At 36.7% G+C, this 11,943-nt stretch overlaps 1 protein-coding gene across 1 annotated transcript; it reads right to left on the reverse strand.

The window, feature by feature from the left end:
• Window positions 156-4,131, reverse strand: LOC109726587 (serine decarboxylase 1). Its single transcript, XM_020256259.1, has 6 exons — window positions 3,967-4,131; window positions 3,445-3,785; window positions 2,142-2,373; window positions 1,817-2,010; window positions 1,337-1,470; window positions 156-1,019 (listed from the first exon to the last, which is right to left on the reverse strand). The coding sequence occupies exons 2-6, from the start codon at window positions 3,743-3,745 to the stop codon at window positions 450-452; spliced, it is 1,431 nt and encodes a 476-aa protein (XP_020111848.1). The 5' UTR covers window positions 3,746-3,785; window positions 3,967-4,131; the 3' UTR covers window positions 156-449.

Genomic DNA, 11,943 nt, shown 5'->3' on the forward strand with positions numbered 1-11,943 from the left:
TTCTTTTGGATTCGGTGGAATTTCTCGAGTTTAACCAACGAGTAAACTAGGTTTGCAGCTACACCGAAGTCACAACGAAGCAAAAACAATATCATAAACCTACTATTATATTATATTAAACATGATGCATCTCAATGAGGTAAAAAAAAGAAAAAAAAGGAAAACAAAACAATCACAAATTTCCGTATCAACATCTAGTAATGTGCGCACGCGTGCACACACAAAAGAAACACAAATTAACATGAATCTCCTAACCTCGTAATATGAATGGTAAAAGCAATTCTGAGTTAAAAGTAAGATCATAACAAACTGAGTAAACCATGGTCGCGAAAAACTAAGAGTTACAGTAAAACAAGCAAAAACAACAACAACAAGGACCACCACGACAACATACTAAGCTCAGCTTATCAAAATCGATAAAACAAGCAGATCCCTCGACTAATGATAGGTCAGTTCTTGTGGAATCCACATAAGCAGTTCTCGTCTCCTATATCCGACGCAATGCACTGAGGTCGCCCTTTCCCGTCCCCGTACCAAGTCGCCCTCTTCTCCACCAATTCATTCAAGAAACTATCGAGCTTCTCAATTGAAACACTCGGCATCACCACGACGTGTGCGATACTCCCCTGGCACGCGAGCTGCCACCTCCTTACAAACTCCTCGTCCCTCGGCCTCTCGAACACCACTGTGCTACTTAGCTCATTGAGCATCGCGCCGATTCCGGCTTCTTTTAGTCGGTCTTTTAGGTAGTGGGCGTTTCGTAAGCACTTTTGGACTTCTTTCTGGAACCCCCTATAGCCCTTTCGGTTTAGGGTGTACCATAGGAAGATGGGGGCGTGGCCGTTTCGGCTTCCCATGATGGTGGCGTCGCGAGAGGCGAGGTACTCGACGTTCCTTGAGAGCGCGTTAACGTGATTCAACCTCAATATTTGGACTCCACAGGGCATGGGGCAACCCACAAATTTGTGGCCCGACACACTCACACTTCCAATCGGCTTTTTGAATGTCACTTTAGGAGCCTAATTAATGATACCAAATATAGCAACCAAATTAGTGATTCGGTAGCTAAAAAAGCAGGCAAAAATTCAGTAAACCTGATGTCACGATTCGCATTCTATCCCCGTCAATAATCGAACCTATGGCTATCTATAGGTTTTGATTATCAAGGGGGTAAAACACAAATCAAATCATGACCTATCCAGGAGGTTATCGGCATTTTTAGCCTAAAAAGTAATCATAAGCTGGTATTACACGGAGAAGAAAGTTAAATAGAGAAACCTTTCGTGATGCAAGATTGATATGTTTAGGTATGACTAAAAGAAAAATGTTAACTTACTCGCTTAACAAATGGCATCATCAGCCCGAAAAGAGCACCATCGCAGTGAATATAGAAGCGATCACGAAAGCCACTGTCTTCCAGAGTTTTGATGACCAAGTCGAGATCATCGACAGCTCCCTTTACAGTTGTTCCTGCAAGATACTAGAGCCTATTACGACTCGCCTCTGGAACAGGTTTACTAATCCAAACAATTATCAAATGACGCACGGCAGACAAAATGTAACACTTTTCCTGGGCATGAAAATGAAATAAGCTTTTAAACCTCAAAACAAAAGCTTTCATTTGAAGCTCTGCTATTGCTTCACAGTGGAACTGCTGGGGAGGGCATCAATGAAAAAGCCGTTAATGGTTTTTCGAAACATTTTGCTTAACAACATTTGTCCAAAAGCACAAGCCCGGAGAAACAAGCCCTAACGAATAAGACCAGTAAATATCACAAATGGGGTCACAAAGTGGAAAATATGGAGAACAGCTCACCAATATTAACATTAATAATAGCCGGCTTGTCCTTGTTCTGTAGAAGCTTGGCCCCAAAATCAGCGCAATCAATCTCACCAGAGACCAGAGTGCCAACCTTAATACATTCCATTCTGTACATTCTTGCCGCTTTGAAAACTGAATAGTGAGACTCACGCGAGGCATATAGGATTCCATCAGGAAAAACCTCTCTCCTGCGAAACCAACCACCAAGGAGGAAGCTATGTTGAGTCGTTAAGACTATATAACATTGTCAATTAGACCATATTGGTAAAGGTTTTAGTCTCATTTCAATATAAATTTATTTCTAAGGAAGAGCACTGACCCAACAAGAATACCATGCAAATTCCCTTCTGTGCCGCAATTAGTGATGTAACCCCAATATTCATTTTTCTCCAGTTCCCAAAGGCGAGCAAACCAATCTAAGACCCCAACTTCAAACTGCCTGGAATGGACACCGTAGTTGCTCTCAATGAATGGATCGCCAAGGTTGTTGATGGAAAAATGTTGAAGTTGGGCGAGAGCACCATAATCAAAGTCCAAATTATAAGGGTATCCTACAATAAAAAGATTGTAAGTAAGAAGAACAGAATTTCTGTCCGTTCAAATGTCATTTCACACATCTCTCAATGCAAGCTCTACAAGGCAGAATCAGAAGCATTCTCTGCCCAGCGGTACACTGGATGAGGCAGCTATGTTTGGAACTTTGCTATTAGCGCTAAAATCTTAAAGTCATATACTCATATAGATGTTAGATCATAATCACTACTTGAACATTGGCAAGTTCTATATCAGGAATTACAATGAGCTGAAACCTTTGTTGGAAAAATTGTCATGAATATATTATGAAATATGAGAATATTAATTGCAAAATCAGGCATCCTCATTGGGTATAAAATGATAAGTTTCCACAACTAACATAGAATTGCACACCATACTCGAGAGGGACCCCATTTTTTTTAGAATTATAGCTCTTCTGAGCATTAAGATATCTAACTTTTAACTATTCCTCAAATCACCTTCTACTGCAATATCAATTTATTTTACATTTAGCGATCAAAACATTCTGTAAATCATCTTCTACTACTACAATTTAATTAACGTTTCTCTACCAACTTATTACATGAAATGTATACAATGCATGACCGATAGGTAATGCCTCCTTAAAGTATAAGGAGAATCATTCTCGCTGATTCTTCGATACCTTACAGTTACTGTCTAATTCTAACAGTAGCACACAGCCTTGAACAAGATATTTAGGATCCCTACTACAATTTCCACTGGACACGGCCAATAAATGTGACAAAAATTACAATAACAGCACAAATAACAGCATTACGAACAACATCAATTAGGAGTCTGTTTGGCCTTGCTTCTGCTTCTGCATTTAGCTGCAGATACCAGAAACCAAGTGTTTGGCAACCACAAATCCAGAGCTTCTGCTGGAAAGTCCAAATGCAATTCTAAGACTCAAAAACAAATGCTCCAATTTAGAGCTTACGATTCTGCTTCAGAGAGAAGCTGATTTATTGTAAGAATTCTATGGAGAGCGATTTGCCACTTCAAAGAACAGCATTACACAGTATAACAGAGCCAAAGCAAGTGTAAAATGAGGAGAACCATTATACCTAAATGATGCTTCGTCCTTTCGATGAGCGACTTCCTATATCGCGCGAGCACGCTCGCCATATAGGCCTCCCTCTCCCCGGTCTCTTCGTCGTCGGCATCGGGCTCCTTGATCGTGAAGCACATGGTGTGCACGTTCCTCCCGAGCACGATCTCACGCCTCTTCCCACTCCCTTCCTCTCCACCGACCCCATTCGACTCCGTGGGCAAGGGTTCCACGATCTCCTTGGGATCGAACTCCTCCGGCAACGGCTCCACCTTCTCCCCCAGATCCATTAGCCCATTCCCCACGCTCCCCACCATGATCGCAACCCGAATTCTTCACGCGGAACTCGTCGATCCTCTAGATCGGAGCCCAGTGTACCGAAATCGGAGCAAATCAGCGCAAATTCGACGGAAAATCGCAAAAAAACCAGAGAAAATTTGAACCAGATGCGAGATCCGGATGTTTAAGGGATTAAAAATAGCAGGGAAACCAAAAAAAGCACGGAAAAAAAAAGGGGAAAATCGGAGAAAAACCTCACCGTGAGCTACGGAATCGGAGGGGGAAGAGGAGATCAACGCACGAGTGGATTCGCCCGAGAAATGCGTTGAACGTCTCCTCCGGATCGAGCGGAGAGATGAGAGGGAGAGAAATGAGGCGGCGCGAGGAGAGAGAGCGAGAGCGAGAGAGAGAGAGAGAGAGAGAGAGAGGAGTAAGGAGGGTTTTTATAGTGTCCCTATTTATTTATATAAAAAGACGCGTCCAAAATATCGCGAGTTTAAGAATAAGTATAATTAAAAATGTATGGAGACACCCTCAACTATAGATTCTTTTGAAATTAGCCCCCCTCAACATTAGTTTTTGCGTTATCTAATTTTATTTTTTAAAATTAAATTATTTTAGTTAATTAAGTTAAGGAAAGGTAAAATATACGGAGATCCCCTCAACTTCTAATATTTAGAATCAAAAGATTCTAGTCAAAAAATTCAAAAGTCTTATCAAACCTATTTATAATATTTAATTTGATAAAATTTGTAACATAATTAAGTAGTAAAGGTTGAGGTGATCGCAATTAAAAATATAAAGTTGAAGAGCCTATTTCAAAACAGTGTTAATTTTGATTACTTGAGTTTAACTTATTAAAATTTGTAGAAATCATAAAGTTTACAATTAATTACTTAATTTATTAAGAAATAAGCCAGTTGAAGGGTGTTTTCGAAATAATGTATAGTTGAGGGGCTTCCATACATTTTAGAACAAAAAAATTGAAAAAAATGGGACAACGGAAATATCCCGACAGTCGCAACGTGGTTTGCATTGGGGGGACACGTGTAAAGTTATCTAATTTTTTTTTAAAAAAATTATGTATAACTTTTCAATATTATTTTATTTCTTAATTTTTAATATACTCTGAGAAGGTAAGGGTCAATTCAATAAATCGGATTAGATTATTTACAATTTTTTTTTTTTTTGGTCAACATTTAACTCTTTAGATATTTTACAATAATAAATAAATAAATTTAGTTATCTAACGTAAGCAATGAAAAATTTAATGATTGATATTCGAAATTTTAAATTTTAAATTTAGTTATTTCATATTTTTATTTAAATTTATTCTTTAAAAAATAAAGTAGTGTTTCGAGCTTCGTATTTCTAGTTAACTCACTTCACATTTTTGAGTTTTTTTTTATTTTTACAACAAATTTACAGTGTTTTTGAGCATTACTTTTTTTATACTCCCAAAAAGCATCCAAACACCCATTTGTAAATATAGATACTATTTTTTTGATACTGCAAAAAATTGTATCATTTATAAATTTTTTTTTTTTTGAGAGAAAGATAGTACGCTACCTGCTTCATTTAATAGGATAAATGAACTAAGCATACAAAGTGGAAGCAACTTGGGCTTCCAAGGCAAAAACCAAATCGGAAAGTGGGAAAACAAAAGTGGAGCAAGAAAGAAAGGAAAGAAGAAGAGATTAGAGGAAGGTAGCCAGTTGACGGGTTAAGGGAGCGAGGTCCACGAGCTAAACAGGATTAAAGCTCTGTCCAAGGCTCTGATGACGTTGGGAAGATTCGAACGAAAAACAAAGTTGTTACGCTCGGTCCAGAGAACCCGCCAAGTTGCTGCTAGCTTGGTTAAACCTTTAGTTCTGGTAGAGGCATCGGGCGTTTGAGAAAATAGGTTCCAAAGTCGTAGGGCGTCTCCACCCGAAGCTTCGGTGGGTGCCTCAGCCAATCGCCGGAGAAGAAATCGGGCGAAGACACAAGTGCAGAAGAGGTGGTCGGAACTTTCCAAGAAAAATGCATAGAAGACGCAACCTGGTTCTACTTGGGTCCCTCGCCCGATCAATATGTCCGCCGTGCCGCCGTGAGCAACCTCTTGCGAAGGAGCAGCCAGACGAAGATTTTGATTTTAACAGGGATCTTAAGATTCCAAAGTTGTAGATTGAGCGGGTTACTTTGTCCAGCGTACGTGATAAATTTGTACAGGAAGTTAACAGTGAACTTTTGGTGAGAGGTCCACATCCATTTTAGCAAATCTGGTCTGGTGCTTGGGGTGTAATGGAGCAGCCGATCCTTAAGAAACGCCAGTTGTCTTCTATTTTCCGAAGATGCATAGGTTATGTATCATTTATAAATATAAATACTACTTTTGTGCTTTGTTTACTTTTACAATGAATTTGCAGTGTTTTTGAGCATTATTTTTTTCATACACCAAAAAAAAAAATCCAAATATCCATTTATAAATATATATAAATAATTTTTTCATAATAAACACAAATACTTTTAATACTACAAAATTACAGAATTCTCAAACAAGTCTTACATTTGCGATTGAATTAGAGCAAAATCATTAACAAATCAATCGAAAATATCAATTGGTCAATATATTAATGATTTATTGACGGATTATATTTTTATTTTGATTAAAATTCACTAGGATATATGTAAGATGTTAAATATTAGAAAAGCATTAGTATATAAAAAATAATATCTCAAAGCGTAACCCAAGTAACAACTACTATAGTAAAACTATTAACTATATACAAAAAATAAAAACCACAATTCAAACGACGCTACGTGGTATTACCTCGTCCTCACTTAAAAAAAAAAAAAAAAAAAAAATCTCCAACGCAAAATGCACCGCCAATCGTATTTTGCCACGTGTTCACCATGCCGGGCGTTGTCGCCGACATAAAACCGGGTTCGCGCCATTAAAACCGAGCCCGCGAAATTGGCGCGAGATTTCAAAAAAATCCAACGGTCGCTTCATTTTCCCGCGACACGATAAATTGCGGATTCCGTGGGCCCCACGGGCGGCGCCAAAAACATCGGGATTCCGCATCTCGCGACCACTGGAATCTCCACGTGGGCGTCTCGATTACGTGATCAGATCCGGCGTAGCCAATGAGAGTTGTCCACGTGCACCGGACCCCGCCACTCTTCAAACTCGGTAGGCGCTTTTGTGTGTGTCGTTGATTGGAATGGGCTTGGGCCTTAAATTTGGGCCTGAGCCCAATTAGGCCCACGTGCTTACGTCAGCATATCTCATATTGGCCAATGGGAATAGTCCACGTAGGAACAGTCAGATTCTTTTAAAATGCTCCTCAAACTGCAAATGGGCTTGGCCTGTTAGGATCCGTACCCAAACACGTCACTGAGGAACGCAAAAAAGTAACCGTAAACTACTCTTCGAGTCCGATTTCGAGCTCGGTTTGGAGCCCGTGAAGAGCCCGATTTCGAGCTCGGTTTCAGCAATTTTGAGCGCGATTTGGTTTCTCAGTCTTTGAATGCAACTAGTTTTTCGTAATAATCGTTTGACTCTGATGTGTTGGCTTAAATGGGCCAGTATTCTGCCATGTGGCGGAATGTTATGTTGAATCGAATCATGTTCGAAATAACGTGAGGCTGGGTGGGCCGAGTTATGTTCGAAATGGTGTGAGATTGGTTGGGCCGAGCCACAATCGTCTGTATGTTTTAAATGAATTAGTTGCGTATTTCTAACAGCTCGTAATTTTGAAATTAATGATTAGCGTCAACGATCCGACATGATGCGCATGAGATAATAGGTGATAAAGATTTTGGATGAGTTATAAAGCTAAGAATGACACTTCAATAATAAAAAAAGTTGAAAGATGAATCTTTGCTTTGCTATTCCAAGTTGAGATTGGAATAACAAACATGCATCTGTTGTGAACCACAACCACAACCACAACCACAACCACAACCACAAAACTTAAGCTTTAAGCTTATATGAATCAAATGCAAGTGCTCCTGTTTGTTGGATTGTCCTTCTCATATCTCAACTCCCAAAGCCTTTCAAAAATAAAGAAAAAAAGAAAAAGAAAGTCAAAGAGAACTATTAAAATCAAGAGAGAGAGAGAGAGAGAGAGAGAGAGAGAGAGAGAGAGATTCTTGCTATTTAGGGTATCTTTGGTTTTGCTTCTGCTGTTACTTTTAGTATCAACGATCTCTGTTAAAGCGTGTGGCAAACAGAAAAATCAAGTGCGTTTAGTACCATACGTAGTTGGATGAGATTCTGAAATTTCAAAAGCAGAAGCTACAACTTGGTGCATCTTATTTTGCTCTAGGGAACAAAAAACTGCTGGAGATAGTTTAATATGTTTGCTTTTTTTCAAATAAGTCGATTCAAATAACATTGTATCATCCAATAAGGCAATATGATAACTTAATTAAAATACAACCTTATCACTCTCTTTTTCTTTGAAATGAAACAATTGAGTCAACAGTCAATGATTATGAGAACTCAGGTTCAGTTATGATTTACTTATTTGGTTACTAAACTTTTAAGAACCTTGATATATATATATATATATATAGAGAGAGAGAGAGAGAGAGAGAGTCCGGCTGCTATATTTTTATGAGTATAAGCCCTTTTGTATTCATAAATTTTCGATCGTTAGATCTATCTATTTGACCAATTTCATCAATTAGATCATACTATTTAAAATCCTAGAAAACCGCTATCATTTTAACTGTACATTCCTTCATCCAACGACCGAAGGCTCTTCATTGCGACAGCTCTCCTTGCTGCTGCTTTTTGCTATTTCAAAAGGCACTTTTAAAAATGTATAAATTACAAAAAATCGAGCAATGTGCCTACGTAATCACGCACGCAATCGTTCTGTGTAAGGACCTCTTACAATTGGATACTAAACCAATTTAATAATCAAAAGATCGTGGATTAATTAAGCAACCACTTGTGGGTTTATTAATATAATGATAAGATACAAACTTAACCATATATACGAGAGCGATTACTTAGACTAAAATGATGTTATTAGTTGCTTAATCTCCGTCGAAATGTCAGGTCAAATGCAGGTTATTATCAGAAAGAGAAGTTGTTATTGAAATTGCAATATACTTTGACTCCCCATACCTCAAAATTTGACCTTTTTTTTATTAAGAAATGAATAGTAACAAATTTTGAAACGCTTCGATTGGTTGTGACATTAAGTATTCAACATGTTGACAAATTTGGCTACATTGATTTTCGGGATAAATTCAATATGGTCAAAAAATTTAGTGTTCAGCAAATAATTGAAAATAGAGTCATAAAGTACACAACATAAAAATATTTAAAATTAACTAACATATATTTATCTTATTTTCCCTTGCAATAATATCTAAAATGCTTCTTTTTTTAAAAAAATGGATACTTGCTAAATTCTTCATATTTTTTTACTATTCATAGCTATTTTTCCCACTTTGACTAATGAAATTAAAACACAAGAATTATTCATATAAAATCTCCAAAATATTAGACAATATTGTGACTAGGGTCAATAAGACAATTATTATTAATTAAACTAATTTATATAGTGGAGAAAAAACTGTTGCCCCTCCACTTTGATGAAAGGGAAACAAACTCCAAACTTTAATAACAAGTTGGTCCAAAAAATGCAAGTGTGATAGCTACTTCCAACCTTATACTGTGGAGGGTGTTGGTGTTCAAATTTGGAAAATGAAAAAAAAGGGGGAAAGATTCGTACACGGTCGCAAGTTCTTTTTAAAGATCATAAATGGCTCTTAGGCGATTCAAAATTCCATGGTACACCTCACTCGCTAATCTATTATATATCACGTATGTACGTAGTTTATAAAAGCATGCTCACCTTTTGTCATCAGTGTTGTAAACTTATGATATAACCTAATATACGTAATTTACAACGCTTAAAAGGCCGATGTATGGAAAATGCATGAGTTTTAGAGATTTATCATCTCAACTATATATAGTGGGACATCGTTCGATTTATAAATGTAAACATCAAAAGTTCGTAATTTTTTGACTCGCAGACTCTTTTAGTGTCATGGAACACATTTAACAGATTAAAATTTGAGTTTAAATATTCTACCACAAGTTTTAGATGTTCAAGGTACAATCCAATGAGTGCATTCAATAATTACTCTATTGATGTTCAAAAAGATGGAGGGGATAATGTACCATGATCCCTAACTAAACACTCCCTTAGTCAAACTCTTTATTAATACAACCTTTTTCTTTTTCTTTTTTTCCTTTTTGTTTGGTAACACGCGCGCGCGCAGAGAGAGAGAGAGAGCTGAGATTCATTTGAGTCAGCAATGAGACCTAATCTCTTGTCTACATGTGGAAATGAAAAGGATAAGCTATCCTCTAAACTCAACAAAAGTAAAAGGAATTTAGGGGGTGGCCAAAGCTTTCCACCTCCAAGTGACATATAATACAATCTTTTAGGACAAATATATATTGTTATGTTTTGGTGGACACTAGTGCCTCCATTTTCTAATCTATATATCATAACCTATGCATCATCCTAATTAGGTTCTTAAATAGGGAAAGGCTTTCAATTCTTGATAATAGTGTCTTTATAAATTATTGATCCATACATTAGCAAATATGTCCATATAACATCTTTGGAATAGAGGAATGAGCAAATAAAAATAGTTTTTATTATATGTACCACCACGATAGTTGCTCTAAGGTTGTGTTCTTATTTTTCTACTATAGCAGAAGTTCACTTTTTAAATAATAATTATCTACGCACACATGAGCATAGAAAAAAGAGTCGTGCAAACTATCCAAAGCTTTATGTATATATATATATACTCTTTTTGCGAAACATTCAGCAAATATATCGTGAGTAGAAAACTCAATATCAATCACATTAACTTTATGTGCGGGGTGCTTTTTGGTACCCCAAACGCCGATATATACATTTTTTTTTGTGAGAAAAATACTTTTTATTTTCTTTAAGCACAAGCTAATGGTGACATGGGCTATCATGCACCTTAATCCTCATAAAAAAAGACAGGGTTAGCACATCAAGTGTGTGCCCCCCTTTGAAAGGCAATTACCCTCTCATTGGAGAATCATACCAAAAGAATCATCCCAATAGTGCCTACTTTTCCTTTTCTTTTCTTTTCTTTTTTTGTTTTTTGTTTTTCTATAAGATTCCAATTCCCACTTTGTTTTTGATCCTAATCCACAAATTGGGTGGTATAGGAAAAGTGTATGTGTAATTTTACACAATACTCTCAAGGGGTGCTTTGGTCTTTTCCAAAGGGTGAGATCACTCTCTTTTGTGATTACAATTCACAAACTTTTCTAATAATGGTAGTTAGGAATGTCAATAGGTATGGATATCCAAAATTTTATCCGAATCCGAATCCAAATGAAACGAATATATCCGATGCTAAATGGATATGGATTCGGATATGGATATCAAAAATAGAAATCCGACGGATATGAATTTTGACTGTACCCGATCTGAACCTGAACCCGACTCGAACCCGAATTTATTTTGTATTATATATATATATATATATATATATATATATATATATATATATATATATTTGATGTTATATTTGAATTTGTATTTTAAAAATTTAGATTTAATATAATATATTTTGAAATATTGAAAAAAAAATTGTTTTGGGTTCAAATTTTCGAATTCGGGTTTCGGATTTTTGGTTGGGTTCGGGTTTGGATATGGATTTTTAAAATCCGTCGGGTTCGGGCTCGGGTCTCGGGTTTGGAGTCGGGTTCGGATTCGGGTTCGGATTCGGGTTTTTGAAAATCCGCCCCGAATCTGACCCGTTGACGTCTCTAATGGTAGTTGGTATGTGGATGTCTCACTAGTTGTGAGTTTTTTTCCTTAGATTAATTAGCTATAAATGCCATAGTAGAGGATCTAATTAAGTAGCTAAAAAAGTAGTTAAAATATGAATTGATTGAAACACTTTTTATGATGGTAGGTCCTACAATTTTATCTTAACAAAAAATAATACAAAGTTATGTACAATTATTTTTAACCTATAATTATGCATAAGAAGGTGAATGTCTCTATCAATTATCATGATGAGAGATAAATATAAACCTATCTAATTAAGGGCTTGAGTTTTCTTGTATCTGTTATATGCCAAGTGCTCAAATTATTCTAACTTTGGAAACAAAATATGACTAATAATTACCAATTGCAAATATTGAAGTATGCATTCAACATCAAGCCTT

Source organism: Ananas comosus, linkage group 21 (genome assembly GCF_001540865.1).
Source record: "Ananas comosus cultivar F153 linkage group 21, ASM154086v1, whole genome shotgun sequence".
NCBI lineage: Eukaryota > Viridiplantae > Streptophyta > Magnoliopsida > Poales > Bromeliaceae > Ananas > Ananas comosus.